The following is a 25,401-nucleotide window of genomic DNA, read 5'->3' as shown; positions in this document are numbered from 1 at the left end:
ATGTAGCCTTTAAAAGGAGATATTTTCTTTTGATTCCTAACCTCTTCGTTCCTTTTATCATGAAGGGATGTTGTATTTGTCAAAAGCATTTATAAATCAATTTAAATAATTATGCAATTTCTATCTTTAAGTCTATTTATTACATAAATTATGTTTATTGATTTAAACATGCTTGACCATTTCCAAATCTCTAGAATAAAAACGATGTGATCATGAATACTTGGAGGTTCACCCTTCCTCTTATTATCCCCAGTGCTCTCTCTTCTTCCCACTCAGGAGTTTAAGATGTGAGCTCTCAGCTGTTTCTGGTACCATGCCTTTGAAACAGCAAGCCTAATTAAATAGTTTTTCATAAGTTTTGTTGGTTGTGGCATTTTATTATAGCAATAGAAAAGCAACTAAGACATGTATGCTATTGAAAAATGCTTTATCTGTTTATCATGGAAACTAGTCTATAATTATCTTTCAGCATTTTATTTTGTTTTGTTTGCTTAGTTTAAGTATCAGGTAATACTAAATTCATAGAAGTAACTTTGTAAATTTTTTTATCTTTTTCTTTTATGAAGTTAAGAAATACTGGCATTGATTCTTTCTTGAAGGATTGTCAGGATTGACCAGTAAATCTTCCTCATCCTAAACCTTTTTCATTGTGAGATTAATATTGTTGTACTTTCAATCACATCCTTCAGTTTTGATTTTATTAAGTTGTTTACCTCATCTTGGTTTAATTTTGGTAAGTCACATGTCTAGTGATTCATTCATTTCTTTTAGATGTCTTAAGTTTGTGGGAGACATTTTTATAAAATGTCTTAAAAGATTTTTCCTAAATGCCATTGATATCTTTTATAAAATCTGACATTTCACTTGCAATTTTGGCAATTTCAGTTTTGTTATGATCTGCTAGCCTGTCACCTGGGTGTCCAGACCTTTTAACATACAAGCACCACTCAATCCCAACCATTCCTCCCCTTCCACCCAGGCAAGCGGATCTCCTGCCTCCTCCAGCCTGCCTTCTCTCTCTTTTTGTCCCTCCCTCTTCTGAAGCGGTGACTGCTGCCTCTCTCTCTCTTCCCCCTCTCCCTTCTCCCCACCTCCCTATCTCTCTTTTCCTCCTTCCCTTTCCCCTCCATAACCCACTAAATAAACTCTATACCCAAACTCTCTCTGCATGGCTTATCTGCCTGTCTCCCTGGCCATGGTTTTCTACTTGCCTTGGCCCCTCTAAAGGCTCCAGTGACTCCACAGTCCCTTGTGGGACCAGCCTCCCCTAACCTTATCTTAAAAAAAAAGAATAACAGGTTTCCCTTCTTTTTCTCTTAACAAGTTTTGTTAAGGATTAATTTGATTTTATTTTTCAAAGAACCAAGTCTTTGTTTAATTAATTATCTGCTTTGTTTTATTATTGTGATTGTTCTTTCCATTCTTTTAATTTCTTCCTGGAAAATGGTTCTTTCTTTATATTGATTTAGGGTTTGGCTTTACTTGTTCTTCCAAAGCCATAAGTTACATTAATAAATTATTTATTTTTAATCTCTGATTGTGTGTATACATGCATGCAAGATCACATGCAAATCACATATCTTCTTCAACTAATTTTTTGAGACAAAGCCTCTCAATGAGTCTGGAGCTCACAAATCCAAACAGACTAGCTTGCAACCAACCTATAAAGATCCCAAGGTCCAAATCAGGAGCAGAAGGAGAGAGAGCACGAGCAAGGAACTCAGGACCGCGAGGGGTGCACCCACACTCTGAGACAATGGGGATGTTCTGTCGGGAACTCACCAAGGCCAGCTGGCCTGGGTCTGAAAAAGCCTGGGATAAAACCGGACTCGCTGAACATAGCGGACAATGAGGACTACTGAGAACTCAAGAACAATGGCACTGGGTTTTTGATCCTACTGCACGTACTGTCTATGTGGGAGCCTAGGCAGTTTGGATGCTAACCTTACTAGCCCTGGATGGAGGAGGGTGGTCCTTGGACTTTCCACAGGGCAGGGAACCCTGATTGCTCTTTGGGCTGACGATGGAGGGGGACTTGATTGGGAGAGGGGGAGGGAAATGGGAGGCAGTGACAGGGAGGAGGCAGAAATCTTTAATAAATAAATAAATTTTAAAAAATATCCTTTTAGCTATTTTTCTTTAGAATAAAATTATAGGTACATGTTGCCAGGTATGGATTTTTTTTTATGGGTGCAAGGGGTCTAAACTCTGGTCCTCACATGTATAAAGCAAATACTTTATTAAATGAGCTATCTCCTCAATATAACTTTTCTGGATATAGTTGCCAGGTGAAAGTTCTGATGGTTAGACAAAAGCCAGCCTTCCTCAGGAACTTGTGAAGCTAGTTCCCCTCTAACAAAGGAACCATTTCCTTATCACTTTCAGAAGGAACAAATTCCTATTTGTGATACCTATGAGCATACCAAAGGGCATTCTGGCCTGAGGCTTCCTGAGTATCACAAGTACCTGTTCCATATTTCAGTCCCTCCTGGCAGTCCATCAGGCTCCTTACTTTAACTGTCTACAGCTCACTGGCCTCCCTCTCCCCAGCTTCTCATTTCTTCTTATAGCTTTGCTATTTTTTGCTATCTCTCTCTCTCTCTCTCTCTCTCTCTCTCTCTCTCTCTCTCTCTCTCTCTCTCTCTCTCTCTCTCTCTCTCACACACACACACACACACACACACACACACACATCTTAGTTTAGTTCTCTCTTACACTCTCTTGATTTCCTTTCCCCATACTCTTTGTCTTTCTTTCTTGCTCTTACTCTCCACCCTTCCTCTCATTGCCAGGTTCAATATGCTGGCCATGTTCATTGTACTACTTTCTCTCCCTGCTCTGGACTTTTCCAGATGCATCTAAATGTGCTCTCCCTCATAGCTCCAATAAAACCGCATCCTCAACTATAGCTTGGAAAGGTCAAGTCATCAGTTTATACATCAGTTTTATATCTATATCTACCTATATCTATCTATCTATCTATCTGTCTATCTATCTATCTATCTATCTCTAGAGAGAGAGAGAGAGAGAGAGAGAGAGAGAGAGAGAGAGAGAGAGAGAGAGAAAGAGAGAGAAAGAGAGAGAGAGTTTTAACTACTCTGATTTAGGAAAGTTTTTTTCAAGATCTTTTCAGTTCCTTGCCATTTTGTGATTGATATGCCTCCTGAGCCTGGATAGCCATCCTCTTAGTTTAAATTTTGAAAGCTTTTTATAATGGTTTTATTGAATATACTGTTTTTGACTCTCTTATATTTAATAAAATTGAAGCATAACTGCATTATTTCCTCTCTTCCATTTCCTCCTTCTAGCACCTTTAATATATTTTTTTCTGGGATTTTATCTAACTCAGTCTCATTGTGGACCAGTACTATGATATTTTCCAAGGGGAGAAGGTCATATTTCCTTGATTTGTTCTCTTCCTTGTTCCATTCCATTGAGATCTATGCATCTGAGTTATTCATCGATTGGGTTTATCAGTTGTTCTATTGCAGTCAAAATGTTATCAGTATTCAATTGATATAATTTATATGCATAGTTTAGAATTAATACCCCTGTCATGTACTCATTGTGCCTGGTAAATGTTAGGAATATTTTCTAACACGAGCTCTCTGCCGACACAAGATCCCAATCAAGCCAAATCAAAACAAACCAAATTGAAAGAAATCCAGGCTTAATTGAACTCCTGCACTCTCGGGTGGTCCCAAGAGAAACCAGAAAGCTGCCAATGCGACTACATGGGAAAGAGGGAAAACCACGTGCTGATTTTTGGGGGAGCAGTTTAAATAGCCTTGGGGAGTGGTCTTGACTTTTTTAGGGGAGGTGTCAAGGTTTGGTCGGCTACTTTGACCCTCCTTGGAGAGGGGTAAGGTTCAAGGGGCACAGGGGCAAGGCCTCCAAAGATGGAGGCTGGAGATGGGGATTTACAGTAATACTTGAATATTATCTGTAGAATCAGCCACATTGCTGGATAAAATTTTATGAAAGTGTCCTTTTAGCCAGTTAGTAAGCATGATCCTTTTAACTCCAGTAACTATTGGAGGAATAATATATATGGGTAGTATGGTGAATAGTAGAGTATTACCAAGATTCTAAGTAGGAGGGATGTGGTCTAGATAAGGATTGGGATTCCTGTTAAATTAATTGGAAGGAAATTAAGATGAGGAAAAATATTTGGGAACAGAGCATTGGGATGTTGTTAGTTTCTATAGTTTAAACCTTTTTAAAAAATTTTTGGAGATCTAGAGTTAATAAGAAAAAGAAGTGGGGGCAGGAAAGACAAAATATCAGAAGAAGTAGGAACGAGTGAGAAAATACATTGTTTGTATGTAGGAAGATTATCACAAAGTACATAATAGTACAATGGTTTAAAAGCAAACACAACAATCATACAAAATGAGCAGTGTATGACCTAAAGCCCAACCATTATGAAGCATTTATTCAAGAGTTAAGATTAAAAGAGAAAAAGAAAAATTAAAATTCACAAAACTTTCAACAGTAGCAAGAATGTATAATAAAAGCACTTTGGATTAAAAACATCATGTCAGTCAAGATTTCTTTTATCCTGGAATGTATTTTGAAAATTTTCTTCCCTTCCTGCACTAATGGGAGCATTGCGATCGGTTTGGTATTCCAGTAGACATCTGTAAAGCCTGATTTTGTGTACGCATTGTCTCATAGAGGTTAGCTAGTATCACTTTGGATTGAGCTTTTGGCACAGCCGCAGTGAGGTGAGCCGTGCAGTTCTCAGTTCCCTCCTTGGTACTCTCTGTGCTTTGGCAGCATTGTTCTGGAGAAGACAGGTTGGGATCTGTTGCCATGGGTTCCCAATGACTAAAGCTACAGACTTGGTTTAAGAGAGTGTGTCAATTGCCCTACCACATTTCAGGCCCTGGACCCACCCAGCTCTCAGTTTTTGTGGCAGATCTTTCTTCAGGCTCTGCCACAGTGTACTGGTACTCAGAAAGGGGAAGGCGGTATGAGCTTTGGTCCTGCAATTCCCGCTTAACCTCAACTGGAACCCTGCTGTGAGAAGGAAAGCTTTAGTTCCAAGGCCTCATCTCCAATTGCTAGCCAGTCCTTGGTTCTCAGCTAACTGCTACAGCAGCTCTGCTGAGTGTGTGTACTGCAAAGTGCTTCCCTGTGGTTTCCAATTACCTCACCAGAGCCAATTTGTGCAGCTAGGCACTAGTTCACAGCCACTCTTGTCTGCTTCCCCACAGAGATCTCACTTGGCTTAATAAGCCCATTTAGAGCTACTGTCTCTTGCAAGGATAAAGATGACCCTGTTCTCTCCTGTTTTCTTTCAGTGGCTTGCATCATGAGGTCTCTAATCTGCCAACTTCCCTAAAAATGTCTATTTTTAATTTTTTTTTTTGAGAAACATCTAAGCTATTTTACAATACGACTTTATTCTTACGACCGTGTGGAAGAGTTCTTTTTCTACATCCTTACCAGCATTAAAAGCAAAATCTTCAGTATTATTTCTTTTCAAAATCGTGTTGTTTGAAAAGTCTTTCCCTGGTTAGTGAGGTAGAGCATGGTTTCATGGCCCTGTAGGTTATTGGTATGTCTTCTTCTGGAAAATGTTACTTTCAATTTAATGCATCCTACTTAATTTGAAAGAAAGACGGGACCCAGTCGTACCTGACTCCAAATGTATTTCTTCGGCATTCACGGTCACTGAACAAGTTGCACACACTCTCTGAACTGTGGTTGTCTAGTCTGTAAAATGAGGTTCACAACAGTTTCCTGGCAGGACAGTTACAAAACTAAACAAAATAATGTTCTTGAGAGAGTTCTTTACAAAGTACAGATGACCAGATGAATAGAAATTCTTTATAGTTAAAAGTTTTCCAGAAGCAGTATTGCCATATATGTGGCTTTTTTCTGAACTTTCAAGTGGTGTGGAAGTAAATGGCAGTCAGAGAGGCACTAAGTCAAACGGAACTTTCATCATGGTCTTCCTTTTCTGGATTTCATGACAGCAGCTTGACAGATTAACAGACCTCTTTTTTCCCTCAAAGAAGTGCAGGTTTGCCAATGCAGATGATTTTAAAGGTAATAACCATGTACACGAGAGGACCATTTATAAACCATTTATCATGAAGTCTGATGTGGTACTTAAAAGAGATATTTTTGTCAAGACAAGAAATTTGTTGCATTAGATTCGTCCTAATAACCAATATGACCTATCCTGTGGTAGCCTTGTCATGGCCTTGGAATTCCTCCACAACACTTTGGGCATCCCTCTGTAGAATACATGTTAAAACTAGAGTTAATACTATCTTTTGATAGCCTTGGGCTTTAGTCTTTTTATTTTTTTAACTTATAAATGGAAGAAGGAATTAGGATATTTTTTTTATTTCTTTTAGTCGATAGAACATGCTATTTACTTAAAAACCCCAGAAGATTCTTAGTGCCCTTAGAAAAAAAGATGTTTCTCATCAAAGTTCCCAAGTTGTCTGACCTATATTTTCCTTCCCCTTTCTTTATTTATGAATCAGCCGTGTTAATCTTCTTATCCATGAAACAATACTAATTTGTACTTCACTTGGGACTGCATTAGCTCTACGTCATTCCCAGAAAGCAGTTACTCAGGGAGCTCTTCCCAGCTCCCACTCTGAATCACATCACTGCATCACATCAACATAATTCTGTTCCTGGGCCCTCAATGTGTGTGTGTGTGTGTGTGTGTGTGTGTGAGAGAGAGAGAGAGAGAGAGAGAGAGAGAGAGAGAGAGAGAGAGAGAGAGAGAGAGAGACAGAGAGAGACACAGAGAGAGACAGAGACAGAGAGAGACAGAGACAGACAGAGAGAGACAGAGACAGAGGGAGAGAGAGAGATACCTACAATCATACTGGCCACTTTGCAAATGTGAGGTAAGTAATTGATGAATGAATAAATGTGCAAAAACAAGCACGAGCATACAGAAACTTTACTGACTTTCTTCTTCTAGCCTTTATAGTAAACTCTAATATCATCCCCAATTGAAGAAACAACAGGGGATGTGAAGTAAGTAAAAACTAAGGAGTCCCTGCCTTGATCTCAGTTTTCATTGCGTTTCTTTTTATTCAAAAATTTACCTTTAATTGGACCATTCTATGCTTCACCTTGTTTCCTATTGCCGAATCCTTTCTCAGACAGTTTTCTTAGTAAAGCAGACCCTTCAGAACAGAGGCCACATTAGCTTTCTTGATTCTTCCACATTCCCCAAACCTGGTATTTTGTTTCTAAACCTAATTAAATGTACTTTGCTTTGTTTAACAGATATCTCGAATGCAAAAATTCTGAACCTTGATATGTACATATCTCTTTATGAGGTATCATAGTATTGCATTAAGCTCTCCCTGGCCTCTGAGTCTGCTAGCCTCACTTCGTGATTGAACACTGACTACTATTGCATACGATTTGTATTTCATTGTATATGCTTAACTGAACTGAACTAATAAGAGCCGAGAATGGATGGAACTTCTAATATTGTTCTTTCTTAATTTTTTTCTTAAACATTTGTTTCTTTATTTCTTTCACAAGACAGACAGACAGACAGACAGACAGACACACACACACACACACACTTCCTGGTTTCTTAGATGTACAAAAAAAAAAAAAAGCACTGATCAGAAGAGTTTACCTTGGAGAGCTCCTGTCCAGGGCCACACTGCTGGCAGGTGACACAGTGCCCCCATTGGTCCTGGTACTCATTTTCTTGACAATCCATGATGAAGAAACTATGGGTACAGAAAACAATTGCTACTGAGAAAACCAGAAGATTTTCAAGCAGGGGCTTTCCTGACACCTTGTTTCTGTGTCTTCTTAACTGTGGCTTTTAGTGAGAATGGCCAAAGAAGGGAAACTAATATAGGTAAAACTTTTAGAGTACAGATGGTGTGCCTAGAACTCTTCTAAATGCTTCCTATGTGGCAATATATTTGATTCTCAAAAAATAATGACACAAATTATTATAAATTCCACTTTACAAGTAAAAAAAAAATCACAAAGGCACAGGGACAAAGAAATGTTCAGCTCTACCAGGAGCTCACTGTCAATAAACAAAGAAACAAGCAAGCAAAAGAATAAATAAGTAAAACTGTTGGATTCTTTTTTCTTTCTTTTTCTTTTTGAGACAGGGTTTCTCTGTGTAGCTTTGGAACCTGCCCTGGAACTTGCTCTATAAAACAGGCTGGCCTTGAACTCACAGAGATTTGCCTGCCTCTGCCTCCCAACTGCTGAGATTAAAGGTGTGTGCCACCACTGCTTGGTTAGTTGGATTCTTTCTCGTGGCTACAAACAAATATGTAAAAATCTCTTAAGAATTTAAAAATCACTTTCACACTTATTTTGTTATATTTGCAAATACTTTTGATATTTTTTAACTTAAGCAATGTGAAAAATATCTTTATTTGTGAATGAAAAAAAAAATGAAACATGATTCTTCTTTGCCAAACTGTCTGATTACCCTGACAGGCCCATTCCATTTCAACTTGCAGTCTTGGATGGATTACTAATGACCTCAGTTACTTAAACTGAAGAAAATGAACATCATGCTTCTGTCTTTTACACCAGACAGGTTTTTGAAAGGATTAAATGTGTTAAATTCCTTAAGTAATCATGAAAAACTATACAAGTAAAACAGTGTTAATATGGAGATAGGTGGCTTTGCACAAACACAATTTTTATAACATGGTGCCCTTCTCTCTAAAATAAAACTCATGATGGGACTTTTTTTGTTACTCCCAATCTCTTGTAAGACTGTATTTCAGGTGGGTTCTCAACATACTGATTGACCTTAATATATGCTTCTAATTATAAGAGAGGACAGTGTGACCACCAATCATCTCCACAAAGGTCACCAATAGAAATATATGTGTTAGCTGGCATTTTTGTTGAAGTATAACTTTTCCCAATAACTCTTCTTTCTAATTTCTTCACTCAATGGAAGGTGTCCTATGAAATTCACTTTCGGTACAAAATGAACACACTTTCTCCTCTATTGTTTCCAACTGTCAGCCTCAGAAGGCAAGCTTCCCATCTTCATTCTCTATACTTCTCATTGGGGACAAAAACTATTAGTAGTCTCTTAACACTCAACAACAATGGAATTCAGGATTATGGTAACAAATCCAGCATGGATTGTCTAGAGAAAACTTTTCCTGCGTGGTTTTCTTTAGAAAGAAAGAAAGAAAGAAAGAAAGAAAGAAAGAAAGAAAGAAAGAAAGAAAGAAAGAAAGAAAGAAAGAAAGAAAGACAGACAGACATTGACAAGATCCACAAAGCAAAATTCCTTTGAAGATAAATTCTTAACAAAAGCGCCTGAAATTTTTCACGGAAGCTACTGGCCTATTTTCACTTTGGTTTCCAAAGCCCAATTCACCCAATAAAAATTAAATTGCCTGAACACATAGTATCTCCCTTTAGCCCTAGTTTGAGATTCCTGTCTAGGTAGGCTTTCCACACATACCCAGACATAGCAAATAAACACAGATTTTTTTTGTCCCTCTTGTTATTTTAATAAAAACAATTATCCAAAACATAAATTAAATTGTCAATTGGAGTTTGAAAACTATTTTCTTTGAAAAGAAACAAAGCCATCTGTATGCTAGACTGTTCTGAAGTATCCTGGTTATATTGATAAAACTGCCTAATAACTAATAAAGGTCATCACCATCAATAATGTGAGGCCTTATATGAAACTATTTCCTGTGAATAGCAGTGTCCTACAGCAGATGTTAATTTATGGTAAGAATAAGAAAGAATAATCAGACATTGTGAATACAACTATTCTTAAATATCCTATTACTGACTCTGTCCTCCTCCTAAGTGTTACAGAAGATGTAGTTTTGAACAAGTCAGCAATGCACAGTCAGACCTATGAATTTTTTAGTAAAGAATCTTAATGCCCAACACCAAGTTAATACAGAAATAGTAAGCCAACAGCGCTTGCTGTTTGTTAGTTTGTGAGCACACTTACTTTCCTGATCTATGATTAATTATGTATGTGTCTCAGAAACTTAGATCATTTCTCTCTCCAATAGTGCTTTTCCAGACAATTCATTGTAAACCCATTCCAAGTAGACTTGGATGTGAATCAGAACTCTGCCATTTGCCAGCCTTTAAATTTTTTTTTTATTTTACCCTTAATTTTTTTATTTTAATAATACACACCCTCCATGGTAATTTATAAAGAACTAGATGTTCTTATGCTAAAGGACCTACTATGGTCGCGTGGTGGTGGCACACACCTTTAATCCCAGCACTCAGGAGGCCAAGGCATGTGGATCTCTATGAGTTCGAGGCTAGCCTGATCTACAAGAGCTAGTTCCAGGACAGGCTCGAAAGCTACAGAGAAACCCTGTCTCGAAAAGCCAAAAAAAAAAAAAGAAAAAAAAATAGGACCTAGTATGGAGCTGTGTGCAAGTGCTACTACATGGTTATTAGACACTTCTCTTTACATTTGCCCCTAGTTTACAAGAGATTTTTTTTTAGAAGTGTAAAGAATTCAAGGGAAATTGCATTTATCACTCCAGGCATTTGCAGGAAAAAAAAGGGTGAAGCACATAAAATACTTCAATGGCCCATGTCATCAGGAACATGGAAGTCACAGCAAAGAAGCGGGTGTCTGCAGAAGACATCCCTCCTTGGTAACTGCTCCCACCAACAACATGATGCTTAAGCACATGTGCCCTTCAATGTGTGCAGTATCTAAGTCACCTTGGCTAAAATGAACACTGTATTAGTGTTCGTTGAATATTTTTCCATCAGGATATTCCCATATAAGAACACAGTGAACAAGGCTTAGAAAGTTTTCTGAGATAATTACTTCTGAAATGGAAATGCAAAGAAAATATATACAAATTAACTGCGAGGGGGATGATGTTAGGGACTTTACTGAGTAGCAGGTCATTTCCCACCGAACAATCACTTTTATTGTCACATCCTAGTGCTCTGGCTGATCTTTGACGTGGGACTGTGTTCTTTTTATCTCATTCCATTAGTGGAAAGGGGGGAAATGAAAGGAAGTATCAGGCCTCTCTTGTCTTCTCTCCTGGAGCATGACACAGGCTGGGTGGGGTTCTTTATGCTTCTGCCAAAGTTCAAAATCCACTCAACTGTACCAAAACAAGTCACACTGAAAAATTCTTTCTGCCGCCACCTTGCCCAACAAAACAGGAAGAAAAATATAGTCCAAGAAAATAGATGAACGTTGAAGAAATCTCAAATGCAGAGGACAAATTCTGAGCTTTGTGACAGGAAATACTATCCATGTAAACATATAGAATCTTTACATTGCCTACTCAGGTTACATTGCCTACTTGTACCCCTTTTCCAGGAAACATGACACCTTCCTGCAGGTGACTGTCATTATAGTTTCTGTCATTATATATTTTCACTGCCATTTATATGTCATCTAAATTTAAATATAGAAATCACCTTTTTGTTTCTTGTTTATATGATTTTTTTCATAAGAAATATTAAAATGTATAATTTAAAGTTGTTTTGATCAAATCAGATGGGCTTAAATTCTTGGGAGCTCAGATAATAATGTTTTTAAGCTTTAGCAAAATACCAGAAGCAACCAAAGGGCAGGGTGAGAAGACAAGTTTTTATATATTTTAGTACTTAAAAATCCAAAATGCTTTTGTCTCAAAATGTGATTAGGAAACTAGGAAATAGCCTCCCCTCCGATCTGAAGTGACTCTGAACCCTGGAGTCCAAAAGTGGAGCTGAATTCTGGACAACATGAGTAGGCAGCTCAAGAACTCAGATCCTGATGGTCTGTCCAGCAGACACCTCTAGAGAAGGAAAAGTTGCTGTTAGTTCTGAATATGCTTCTTTTCTGGAAAAAGAATGCACATCCCTTACAACCATGGGTCATCAAGCATTCATCATTGTTTTCAGAGTCTGAAGAAATTGAAGTCCCCCCCCCCACACACACACACATTTTTTTGGTCTGTTGAGTCACTTAGGCAAAGTCTGAGTAAAAAGTAATCATAATTCACTATGTCACTAAGGATAACGTGGGCTACTGCTCCCAGCAGACTCTTACCCCTTCAGGGAGCAGCTCCCTTTTAGCCAGGGAGTGTGATTTACAATTGGGTCCCACACAATGCCATGAGGAAGGCCTGGGCTTCCAGGAATGGCCATGACCTTCAGGGAAAGTATGATATCCTGTAGTGAGCCTGAGCCTTCCAGTTTCGGCTTCCAGTGGCATCTCAATCATATCCATCACCAAAACCCATATACTGCAGGATGCTTGTTCCCTTCTAAAACAGCCTCTTCAACACATGAAATGGTACTAGTATCAGGCCTGCCATCTACTGGGCCGGGCTACATCCTCTACTACTCATGAGATGCTATTTATCAGAAATCTCGATGAATTTTGAATTACTGTGGCTGGGTATTAGTAGTCTGTTTACTTTTGAATTTCACAATGCACCTGCCAGGCAGGCCCTCTCTTGTTTGAGTAGCCCACAGGAGCTCCACAGAGTAAAGAGAAAGCCAAAATGCACTCAAGAGGAAACTCTGGGTTTCAAGTCTTTCTTTATGCCAGTATGGCAGCTGTGGAAAGGTATATACTAAATGTTCTCACCTTATCTGTCCTGAAATAAAGATACAGGTAAGAAGCCCTACATGTATAAAACACTGCACATGCCCTCATGTGCTTGGATGTTATGTGAATATACACTAGATACTGACCTTATGGACATAATGACTGCAGCTTACAGTTCATGACATGTAACCATCTAGGTAGCGACAGAGAACTCATCAATGGATTTTAGTTTGCCTAGAACCTCGGGCCAAATGGAGAAAGACCCAAGGTCTTCTTAGACCTAATCAGGAGCTTTAGGTAATATTCTCCTTTCTATGGCTCTCTAACCCCTGACCTCACTGCCTCAGACTAGCTCATCCCTTTGATATGAAAAGGTTTAAATAGAGGAAGGAGTATTAGGCTGTGGGATTAAAGCCCAAATAAAGCTGCTGACCTCACCAGGGATACCTCAAAACCTTCAAAAATAGTGTCTGATGCTCTTGTCTCTCCAAGCCACATACTATACACTTTTAGTCAGATGAGAAAATGGAACAGAGATAAAGGCTTAAAAAAACTTATCTTCTGCCACTCTTCACCTCAGACCCCTTTAATGACCCTTGTTTACTTGGTCCATAAAGTCCAGGATCTCTACCTGGGTCTTCCACAGTCTTCAGCACCAGGTTTATGTTAAAAAAATAAAACTAGTGCTTACTGAAAAATGACCTAGGGAAAGGTCTTTTAACACCATGTTTTATTTCATCATCTTCTAGAAAATAACAATAAGAGTCTTAGGCTACAATGAATATAGTGTAGGCACCACATTAGATTCTCTCTGGCACGGCTATTCACATAGGTAGGGTTTCTGTACCTTCCCACTAGACTCGAATGGAATTCCCTACCGTAGGAGATGGGATCTGAAATTCTTCATAGCCATAGAATCCCAGACTTGTGGGATAGGTAATACTCCGGGGTAAAATTTGACTAATAGATAAAGGGAGATAGGAGAGAATCAAGAAGAGAAATTCTGCCTTTTTTTCCCTCTCATGAATTGTTGGGTAGTATTTTTTCTCTCCCACGTGATAGCTTTGTGGGGAGATCTCCAAAGCAGCCAATGACAACATCTGGCACTTCAAGGCTGGTCGTGAAGCAGTACCCAGCATGGAAACACACCACCGGGCACCAGCTCACTCTTCTCTGGCCCACTTGTATGTTAACACTCCTACATCTTGGTTTTGAACACGCTCAATAAACGATTAGTTGATATTTGTTATTTTTTTAAGATTAATTTTAAAAGAAACATCAGGAAAGAAGGAGAAGGAAACAAATTAAGGTGATTGGTTTTCATTGGGTGAATATATTAAAATAACACTCTGAACCTCATTAATATGTAAAAATTAATACATGTTAATCAAGATTAAAATGTTTTAAAAATAAAGATGGACAATAATTCACACAAAAGATAAGAAATTAGAAATCATATAACTAATAAGGTATTTTTGCCTAGAGTATAGTGAGAGTTCTTATAACTTAAAAATTTTAAAAACGCAATTTAAAATAAGCTAAGATTATTGGACCCATGTCTGGATTCATGACCCTGATGCAACCACGGACTGTGTTGATTTCCATGGCTCCTGATACCACTGAAGGCAGAGAGGAAAGGGCTGTACAGAGTTGCCCGAGCACCTCACAGGCTGCAATCCTAGGGAGAACTGGTCTTGCCCCTCACTGGTGGAAGCAGCCAGGAGACAGGGTCCTATACCTCACCTGGGCAGCAAAATAGAGGTGACCTTGTTCTCAGGGGCGTGAGTGAAAATGCTAGAACAGGTTATGCCCCTTTCCTCTGCCATGCGGTGGTGTGGGTGAAGGAAAGATGCCCTCCTCCATTCAGCACCTTCAGCAGGTCAGATATCTGGCCCAATACCTCACCGGTTGCGGCCCCTTGCCTGGGTAGCACAGTAGAGTTGATCCTATAGACCGGAACATGGGAGAGTCAGCCCTGAGGACATGAGAGGGGCATAGTTGATACTGCTTCCCTTGTGTGTTGTGTGGTGGTGGGGGCAAGGGAAAGATGCACTCCCCCTTGCCTGTACATCCTCCAGCAGGCAAGGGAGTTGACCTTCCCCTTTAACAGCAGCAAGATTTGGGAAAGTTGGCTCTGCACTTCATCTGGGGAGCACAGGGGAGTTGACCTGGTGATGGGGACACAGGTGAGCCTGCCCCAAGAATGTGAGCTTGGAAGATCTGGCCCCGCCCCTAGTCTGCCATGTGGCAGTATAGGTGAAGGAGAGGTAGGAGAGCTGCCTCTAAGTCCCATCAACTGCAGCACTCAGGAGAGCAGGTCCTGCATTTCACCTGGGCAGCACAACAGAGCCAACCCTGTTGGTGGAGCTGTGGGTGAGCTCCCTCACCCGAAGTTGTGATCATGGGAGAGCTATCCCCACTACTCTTCTGTCATGAAGCAGTGTGGGTGGCGGAGAGATGCCCACCTTTACCCCTTGCCCCTCACCACCTACGGTAGATGAGGGAGCTATCCCTCCCCATCACCTGCTGCAACACTAAGGAAAGTGGGCCCTGATGCTCGCCTGAGCAGCATAGTAGAGCTGACCCTGTTTGCAGAGACACTGGTGAGCTAGCTCTGAGGGTGGAAGACGCCCTTCATCTGCCATAAGGTACTGAGGGTGAGGGAAAGATGCCCTCCTGCTTGCCCCTGACACCTGTGCTGGGTGAGGGAGATGACACTCCCCCAGTTGCCGGTGGCAACACTCAGGGGAAAATAGACACTGCACCCAACCTGGGCAGCACAGTAGAGCTGACCCTATTGACAGGGAGGTGGGTGAACTGCCCAAGAACATGAGCATGGGGGATCTGGCCCTGCCCACCATCTACCATATTGGGAGACATGCCTCCCCACACCCTGCTGCCTGTAGCAGGTGAGAAATCTGACCCTGAGGGATAAAATTGGTAGAACTCTCCCTGCCCCTCATGAGCTGCAGCACTTGGCAGAGTGCTCTCTACACCTCGTCTGGGCAGCACTAGAGAACTGGTCCTGAAGGTGTAAGTGTGCTAGAGCTGACCCTTATGGCATGGGAGTAGAAGAAATGGCCCTGGCTCTTGCTCATCATTGCAAGGGATGAACTAGCCAGGGAAATGCTAGAGAGCTCACCCTGGTGGTGAAAACAAGGGAGAACTGGAGGGATTGACCAACCATGCCACTACCCAGGCCCAGAATAAGGGTTATGAGTTGGGCCCAGCCCAGCATGCATCCCAGCACATGAAGGGGTTGGTCTGCGGGATTGCCATGACACAGGGCAACCACAGGATATCTAAGAGGAGTGCCAGTGAGAGTCCAGCATCAATCGTGTAGCAGAAACAAGAAGTGTAGAATCAGACCAATGACTCTTTGTGATGAACACTTACAAATAAAGATACATAGATAAAAGGGTTTACTGTGTGACTCACTGTGTCACATTGCAACTTCCATAACAAGATTTTTCCTTTTCTCCTTTTTTCTTCTTTCTCTTAAATTTTATATTTTGAGGCTAAGGTTGCAAAGGCAGAGGCCAGATATGAAGAGATGGGAAACTAAAGGGATTGACATGCATGAATTGAAAGACACAAAGAATAAATAAAAAGAAAGTTTAATAAAATAAAAAAATAAGCTCACAGCATTTTTGTTTTGGGGTTTTTGTTTGTTTGTTTGTTTGTTTGTTTTTTGAGACATGGTTTCTCTGTGTAGCTATGACTGTCCTGAAACTCACTCTGTAGACCAGGCTGGCCCCCAACTCACAGAGATCCACCTGCCTCTGCCTCCAAAGTACTGGGATTAAAGGCGTGCACCACCACCAACCAACTAAAATTTTCAAATTATATAACTAAAAAATATTTGTACCTAGAATATAATTAGAATTCTTACAACTCAAATCTTAAAAAGTACAACATAAAATAAGCTGAGCCTTTAAGCAGACACTTCTGAAAAAGGACAAGTGACCGACAAGCACGTGAATGTGTGCTCAGTCAGAATCCAAATTCAAATTATAAGAAAACATTTCATTATATGCAGTAGGTGGCTATATGTTTTTCTTAAATATGAATAATCAACTGTCATGGAAGATGTAAACAACTAGGATTCCATACACTGTTGTTGAGAGTCTAAATAGTGCACCATTTATATAAAGTGATTTATTGGTTCTTAAAAATATGAAACATAGTATTGTCCTATAATATAACAATTCTTCCTAAACATAGACCCCTAAATATATATGATAAGAGGTGAAAGCACATGTTCACACACAACCTGGTACATATATGTTCCTGGTGGCATGTTCATAATAACAGACAATAAAAAAATCAAATGTCCATCAACTTATAAACAAAGTTGATATACAGAGCTTGATGTCTGTACAACAAGGCATTATTCATAGGAATAAAATATATAATGTACGCTATAATGTGTAATCAGTCTTTAAAATATTATACTTAAGTGAGGTAGCTAGACATGGAAGGACAATAATGTGACTTCATTTATATGATATTCAAAATACACAATCCACAGAGACAAAAAGTAGGTTTAGCATTTGCCATGTGCTAGGAGGAGGAGACAGTGTCTATGTAATGTGTAATGAAAATGACCAGGAATTACATAGTAGAACCTTGTAATATATTATAAAGCAAGAAGTTGTATAATTGAAAATGGTAAATTTTATGTTATATGAATTATGCTTCAGGTTTTTTGGAGAAAGGTGACCTTCATTTTTTTCAAGTTAAATACTCAAATATCCTCTTGGTCCAAATGATTTATTTCATTCAACTTTTCACCCCAATTTTATATTCAATGTGTTTGCACATGTATATGTACTTAATATGATATTATTAAATGAATATCTTATTAAACATGTGCACAGAAATATTTATCCAGTAAGACTGGCATGACTGCAAAGTGAGTAGTGATTCTTTCCTTGTCCTCTCTCTACTATCTGCATAATCTGTGAGCCTTTTTCCATTGTCCTAATTCCTCAGAAAATAACCTAGAAGAGAGTTAGTGCAGGCATACAGGAAAAAGAAAAGCAACGAGCTTGGCATTAATAATAATCTAACATTAGCTCACTGTGCCCTGAATAAATGATGCTGGCTACGTTTCTGTTGGGTGTAAGGTTGTCACACGGCTGGGTGTGCAGCTGCCTCTGGCCACCATTTGTGGCTGTTGGTCTTCTCAACTTGCAGAAATGCCTGTCGCATGAAGCATGGTCTCTATCTAGGATGGCTAGAACTTGGAGGATGACGAGTCTAAATTAAGAACTCAGGACTTTAGGCTATTTGTTTTGCCTGGGCAGTGCAGAAGTCCTGAGATTTAAGAAGAGTGATGAAGATAGCAGCTGCCCCATTCCCTGTCCATTCCTCTCATGTAAGCCCAGTCACCACCCGTGTGCTTGGGGCTGTCAAAAATCAGAGCAGCGGTACAGCTTGGCCTTGAGAATCATTCTTTCCTTGGAAATCAAACTTCTAGTCTGGATAGTGCCCTTATCAATTCCAGATGTTTGGCCTGCAGGACAGATGTTGTTGTAAATGATTAGACAATGCCTCTCATGGTTCTCTTTTCTGGTCTGGGCCAAATCCATTTCTAGCTGAGCTTCCTCTTGTCAGATCTCTGTATTATCAAGCATCTTACCTTCTTCCTGCTCACCATTTGTCATTTTCTTTTATTTCTTATTTTATTTAGAGTAAATGGTCCCAGGGACAGCTCTGCCAAAGGTAACAGTGATACTCAGTGCTGAGTCAAGTTGAACAGTCATCATGAGAAGGTTGATTAGTTTTAAATACTTCAGAACAGCGGTCCTCATTCTTAGTTATATTTCTGAGGCTTCAAAGTATATGGATATCTGGGTACTACTCTTGAGGTTCTGATATAATCCGTCCAAGTATGAACTGAGCTTCTGGAACTTACACAGTTTACCCCTTGATTCTCAGATACAGCAATGCTAAAGAATGGGGTAGTTATACGGGTTCCTTTAGCTTTGACTTTCGGTATTGCTTGAACATATAGCACAATCAGTAAAATAGAATTCCCATCCTTCCATAGTCAGAGGTAATGTACCCATTTTTTTCTTTTTTGGGGGAGACTGAGGGAGAAAGGAGAAGAATATAGAAGAGATCCTTTAAAACGTGTTAGATGACATTATTCTCAACTCTTTCAACGGCTTTTCCTTTTACTTGCAAAAATACTGAAATCCTTTTAATGACCGGTGATATCTTATAGAATCTGGCTACCTAAAACTTCCTCTGCTACCTTTAGCCAAGGGGGCTACAATTCTCCTTACTGTATCCACTTCAGCCCCAGTGATCTCATTGCTATTCGTCAAATTAAGCAGGGATATTTTCAGTGAAAGGCTTTCATACCTTCTCAAACCAAGAATCTTCTCCTAAATATACACATTTTACTGGATCTTTCAAATTTTTAGGTCTTTATTAATATATCATCCCTTAATAGGGTTTCTTTGGCCACTATTTTAAAGTCAGAATTCCCCTAATCCTCCTATTCTCCTCCTGTTTCATTGTTCTCCATTGTATGTATGAATTTCTTAGACATTATGCGTTTCTTCTTAACATGTATACTATTGTTCCTCTAAAGAGAAGTAACTATGATATCATTGTACCCATTATATTTACTACCCCATGCAATATACTTAAAACAGTGCCTGTCACACAGTAGACACTATGTAAGTATTTATTACTTGACCAAATGGTAAAAAGAGATTCTACAGAATAATAGTAACAACCTTATAGTTTGTAGAGCCCCTTACTTCTATTGATCTTCACAATAACCATAGGGGAGAGCTAAGACAGATTTTACCAAAACAGAATAAATGAGTCTCAGAGAGAAATTACCTAAAGTTCATTTACATGGCAAGAAAGAAAGCCAAATTCTGTATATGGGAGCAGGGGCTGCCTCTGACTCTTTTGCTTGCTTTTTGGGACCTTATTCCTCATACTGGGACGCCTTTCCCAGGCGTAATACATGGGGAGGTGCTTAGTCTTACTACAACTTGATATGCCATGTTCTATTGATACTCATGGGAGATCTGCCTTTTTCTGGACTGAGATGAAGCAGGAGAGGTTTGGGGAGTGGAAAAGGAAGTGGGGGAGGGGCTTGGAGGGAAGGGTGTAAGATAAATAGATGAAAAAATTTACTTTAAAAAGTTAAAAAAGGGATGTTCACCTTCCTAGACCTGGATAGAGGGGGGAGGACCTTGGACTTCACACAGGGCAGGGAACCCTGACTGTTCTTTGGACTGGAAGAGGAAGGGAGAGGGGAAGTGGGGGGATGGGCGAGAGAAATGGGAGGTGGGGAAGAGGTGTAAATTTTTAATAATAATAAAATAAAGTAAAAAAAATTAAAAAAGGAAGAAAGCTAAGACTCAAAGGCAGTTTAGAATCCATAAGTGTATCATGCTTCCCAAGCAGGGTTCTACTAAAATAGGAGTGCATAACCTTACTGATCTTTTTCCTTTTTGAGATATTTTCAGTGAAAAGAAAAAAAAACTTTTCTGAACATTAAATTGATTTTTCTTTAAATAATCCTCATAAAAAGGTTACTGGGGAAGTTTTGTGAAATGCCTACACCCATGGCTAAATCAAAACATCTGGTGGTTAAGAATCATTATACTAGGTAAATAGTGGGATAGACTTAGATGGATAAAGAAGGATGCCACAAACAAAATGTTAAGTGACACACATATTTAAAGCTAGAAAGGAAATAGCAGCCACCAGCACACAAAGGAAACCCAGGAGAAAAGTTGATTCTGGGAACACTAATGCATAATAAAACGTTAATAACTAAGGAGTGAGAGTTAGTGCCAGATATGGTACAGGGATGGACAAAGGGGTTAAGACGTGCAATTTTTATATTGATTTGTGTAAAAGTAAATTGCAAGTTAGCAAAATAGCTTAGTGGGTAGGTAATTGTGCTTGTCACAAAAGCTTGATGAATTGGATTTGAGCCTTAGAAGCCGTATTTTAAAAGTAAATTATCTTTTTATGCTTTAATTTGCTAAATCATATGCCTGGCATAGAAATAATTAAGAGACAAAGGTGTTTATTATAGTTTTTAATTGGCTCCTTTTTCTATTTTCCTAGTGGCTTAAGAATTTCTTCTGTGCATGATAACAGCTTCGGGGAAAATAAAAAGGAGCTGTAAACAATTAAAGAGTGACTCACGTGTTTACCTTGTCCTTTATTCCAGTGCACAAAGCGAGAGGTTATATCTCATCCGAGGTGGGCCCAAGTATAGAGTTTGTTTTCAAGGCAGGTGTCACTGTAGAAGTAGAATTTAGTCAGTAAATGGGGCCACTTCTACTCATCCAACGGCAAACAGTAATCACACGAGTGAAGTTTCAGAATGTGTGCCTGCACACATAGCTACTTCAGAAAAAGATAAACTTCTCAAGAACACAAATACAACTTCGAAGACAATACATTGAGCAGAACAAAAGGTCAACCCCCCAAACTATGCATACATACATATATATGCATATATATGAGAGAGAAATGATTAACAAAAGAATTAATAAAATTAATTAAAGTCAATCAATTCTAGGCTGATTTTAAAGGGAACATACCCTTTTGATTTCTCCTCAAATAGTCATGTCCAGTAGAAGCCAAGTCCAGAAACTGCTCTGGAATATGTTCAAGGGAAAGAATGAGACAATGTATGTGAAAGCACTCTGGAAACTCCAGACTGGGCTTCACATGGGAAGAGCTGCAAGACTATTGTTACTGTCCCACCCAGCACAGAGGAGCAAAGGACATTGGCGACAAGCCACAGGTCATGGCAATGTTGAGTCAATATTTCAGTCTGATTTGCTTCCCTGTCACTCAAGCCTAAGTGAGTCACTGATTCGTGTATCGACCACCATAAGACAGCATGAAATTTCGCTATGAACAATAAATAATTAATTACCTACCAGAGAGTGCTTGAAGTGGAGATTCATTAGCTTCCCAAGGAAATTTGGCAGAGTATCGCAGAAAGAAATCAAGATCATGATATGATTTCTTTATGTACATGGCTGGAAACTGTGTGACTCGGAAAGTCTGTTCTAATTTCTGGTTTCCCTTACTACTTTTGGCTTTGTTCAGATTACTAAGCAATCTAGACCAATTGTACCACCCTGAATCCCTCAGTCCTTTTTACCCAAAAGTAATCAAATATGACATTTCTTCCTCAGAAGGCCAGGGAATGAAATATCCTACAGAAACTGTGGGATAAAGCCGGAGGCACATGTAATAAAACCCAAGGCAAAACCTCCACAATGAGACTTGGAAAATCAGCCCAGAGGTTGAGGCTCATTCAGAGAGAAGGAGATACTGTTGCCAAAGGTGTTCCACCCTCCATTTAAAAGCCACGCCCATGAAATGGGAAGGGTAATTGAAGGCAAAGATAAATAAGAAAGACTGATCTACATTTACAAAAATGTCACAATGAAACTTAATGTATTGGATGCTAACTAAAAAAAATTTAAAGAAGAAATTTATGTGAAAAAATGCTCAAAAAGAGGAAAAGAGCATAGGCCTTGAAAGGGTTAGAATTATAAAAAATATGTGGTAAAATAAACCTATTACCTCACATATAATTATGCTTTTGTGAAATAATTTACAGAAATCATTTTAGATTTTGAAAATCTCACACAAAAGGTCATGTTATCTTCCTGTTTTTATTGATCAGAGAAAACTGTCATCCATCTTTCTTTGAACTCCTTTAGTAACAGGCAGCTCAGTACTCACAAGACAATATGTTTTCATTATGGTTTATTTTTTTTCTACATTTTGACAACTGATTAAAATTTAAGATACAACTAATTGGGACTATGTAGGCATGAAATGCCACAGGAATCTATCAAGATAACCTCAACCTTTATGATCCCAGTCAGAAAACTGGAGCTACAAGGGAAAAATACAATTTTCCTCAAATTTACATAGTTTGTTCAGACTATAATGTAAGTCTCTACCCAGGGCTCACTGCCTTGTCTATTTCCCATAAACAAAGAGGCAGGCCACCTTCAGGACTGACTGCCGACTAACCATGTTACCAAGGATCCAGCTTCTCTTTTCTTCAAAACATAATATTGGCTTTGTAATCTCTCAACAAGAAAAATACCAAAGGGTATACTGGGTCAGGGAAAGGCGGCCCATGGAAGGGAAAGAGTACTGCCCACTCTTTTTGGCTTAATCACAATGGTGACTAACAACCTCCTGGAAATAATGACACCTTATTGTTTGATTCCATCATAATATCACATGGAAACTACTTTACTTTTTAGATGGGTTGCTATTTCTTTATATTTTATTCATTTTTACATACCAAGCACAGTTTCCCCTCCCTCCTTTCCTCTCCCCTTCCTCCCCCAACCCACTCTCACCCACTCCTCAGAAAGGATAAGATGGGGAGTCAACAAAGCCTGGCCCATTCAGTAGAGGCAGGACGAAGCCCCTTCCTCCTGTATCAAGGCTGATCAAGGTATTCCACTTTAGGGAATGGGCTCCAAAAAGGCAGCTCATGCACCAGGGATAGAACTTGGCCCCGCTGCCGGGGGTACCATGAACAGACCAGGTTACACAGCTGTCGTCCATATGCAGAGGCCCTGGTTAAGTCCCATGTGGAATCTCCAGCTGTAGGTCTAGAGTCCTTGAGCTCCAGTTCAGATTAACTGTCTCTGTGGGATTCCCTGTCATGATCTTGACCCTCTCCATTTCATCATATAATCCCTCCTCCCTCTCTTCAACTGGACTCCCGTTGCTTGGTCTGGTGCTTACATATGGATCTCTACATCTGCTTCCATCAGTATCTGGATGAAGTTTCTATGATGGCAGGTAAGGTAGTCACCAATCTGATTACAAGGGAAGGCCAGTTTAGGCATCTTCTCCACTATTGCTAGGGGTCTTGCTTGTGGTTTCCTGGGAATTTTCCTAGCATCAGGTTTCTCTGCAGCCCCATAATGGCTCCCTCTATGAAGATATCTTTCCTTGAACTTCCACCCCATCCCTCCCCCAACTGGACCATCCTGTTCCCTCATGTTCTCATCCCTATTACCTCCCACTTACCACCTCTCACCCCCCCCCCCCCCCGTTTACTCAGGAGATCTCATCTATTTCCCCTTCCCAGGGTGATTCATATGTCCCTCTTAGGATCCTGCTTGTAACCTAGCTTCTCTGGAGCTGTGGATTGTGGTCTAGTTATCCTTTTTATCCTTTGTTTTATATCTAATATCCACTTATGAGTGAGTACATACTGTGTTTCTCTTTCTTGATCTAGGTTAGCTCACTCAGAATGATTTTTTTTTTCTTAGTTCCATCCATTTGCCTGAAAATTTCATGACGGCACTGTTTTTACAGCTGAGTAATACTGCATTTTGTGTATGTACCACACTTTCTTTATCCATTCTTCAGTTGAGGGCATCTAGGTTGTTCTTAGGGATACATATAGAATAACTGTAAATCTTTCAAAATGGATAATCGGTCACTAAAATCTCAGCTGGTAATTGTTTTACACACTAGAAATTCTGATAGGCTTTGTCACAAAAGAGAAAACCACCAAACCAGAATGAAGAAGGCCAATCATTTGCAAGAAAGCATGTCTAGAGAAACACTGAAAAATATATAGTTAATGCTAATCTAAGACAGACTACAGCCATCCTAACATCTCTCATACGTCTCTAATAATAATGGTCCATCTCATATATAAACTGATGATAAAAACTGACCAGTACTCTTCCCATTAAGCACCTTAGGGGAGAATATATGGGTGGAGCCAATCCTCTAAAGGAAACAGAGAAAAAATAGCTGCTGCTTCAAAAGCTTCATCTCTCAATAATGACGTGTGCCTTACTCCCGTCATAAGGCATTCAAGCGGAACAGATCAAGAAGACATCTAACGAAAGGAAGGCTATGTGGCCTGTCTTAGGTTTCTATGCCCCTGGTTCCTCTTCCTGAAAAATTTCAAAGACAATGTAGCTGACACAAGGCAGTTGAATAGCTATTTTCCTCTCTTCCTCTCTAGTGCCAGAATTAATCTATCTAGCCAACATCTTATATGCAAGCAGCTGTAAAAAAGAAGAAGAAAAACAGGTGAATTAGAAGAAAACTGGCTGGCAGTTATGGCTCAGACACAAAGACCAGATGATCCCCAGCAAGTCTCAGTTCTTTCTAAGCATATTATAGTGAAGAAAAGATGCAATGAAAGAACTGAAAGGAATAATTTGTCACATTCTTCCATTATGTTTCTCTTGCAGTTCTTGACATCTCTCTTAAGGTGCTGCCCCTCCATTTTGTATAATTCAAAACCGCAGACAAATATTTTAATTAATACTATCACACGAGAAATGAAAGAAACCCAGCTGATTTCCCAGGGGATAGAAGATGGAGGGAAATTTGGTCTTTGGTCTTCAGAGCTCCTACCTTTCAGAAGAGAAAAAAAAAGGGTGTGGTAAGTAGCCCCAGAAAGCACCACTTGAACAACTGAATACACAACAGAGGCATAAGAAAATGTGGCTGAAACCAGAGGGAAAAACTTTCAGCTGTCAAGGATTTCCCCACAGCCAGATAATGGCTTCTTTTAGAGAACAGCGAAGACTTTTCCTCTGGAAGTGCTGTCAGAGATGAGATGGCTGTTTAAAGGTGAAGTCAAATGTTAGAAAAGAAACATATGACTCACAAAAGCCTACTATTCTTCAAGCATTGGGATAGATCCTTTAGAAGATTATCATTTTTAATCCTTCCAACCAGTGGGACCTATTTCTCATTTTTCAGGAAAACAGAAACACAGGGAAGTTTGGATTTTCTCACTGGGTTTCCTCATGATTCTATCGTGGATGGAAGAAACATCTCTT

At 39.5% G+C, this 25,401-nt stretch overlaps 1 protein-coding gene across 6 annotated transcripts in view; it reads right to left on the bottom strand.

Moving 5' to 3' along the window:
- Positions 1–25,401, bottom strand: part of LOC121440207 (tumor necrosis factor receptor superfamily member 27-like) — a 156,790-nt gene that overhangs the window by 129,056 nt on the left and 2,333 nt on the right. For 3 of the 6 annotated variants that reach the window (XM_041640942.1, XM_041640940.1, XM_041640941.1), the window contains exons 2-3: positions 20,746–20,834; positions 7,631–7,727 (exon numbers count right to left, since the gene is read on the bottom strand). In XM_041640942.1, the coding sequence (XP_041496876.1) occupies positions 7,631–7,717 (87 nt within the window). In that variant the 5' untranslated portion in view covers positions 7,718–7,727; positions 20,746–20,834. Of the gene's footprint in view, positions 1–5,643; positions 5,722–7,630; positions 7,729–20,737; positions 20,835–25,401 lie in introns of those variants that run through there. The other 3 variants (XM_041640943.1, XM_041640945.1, XM_041640944.1) reach the window with 3 other exon arrangements.

Source organism: Microtus oregoni, unplaced genomic scaffold, assembly GCF_018167655.1.
Source record: "Microtus oregoni isolate MIOR12 unplaced genomic scaffold, Mior012 000066F_ref0000041, whole genome shotgun sequence".
In the NCBI taxonomy this organism is placed as follows: Eukaryota; Metazoa; Chordata; class Mammalia; order Rodentia; family Cricetidae; genus Microtus; species Microtus oregoni.
Note: the sequence above shows the minus strand (reverse complement) of the source record. Positions and strands in the feature narration are given on the sequence as shown.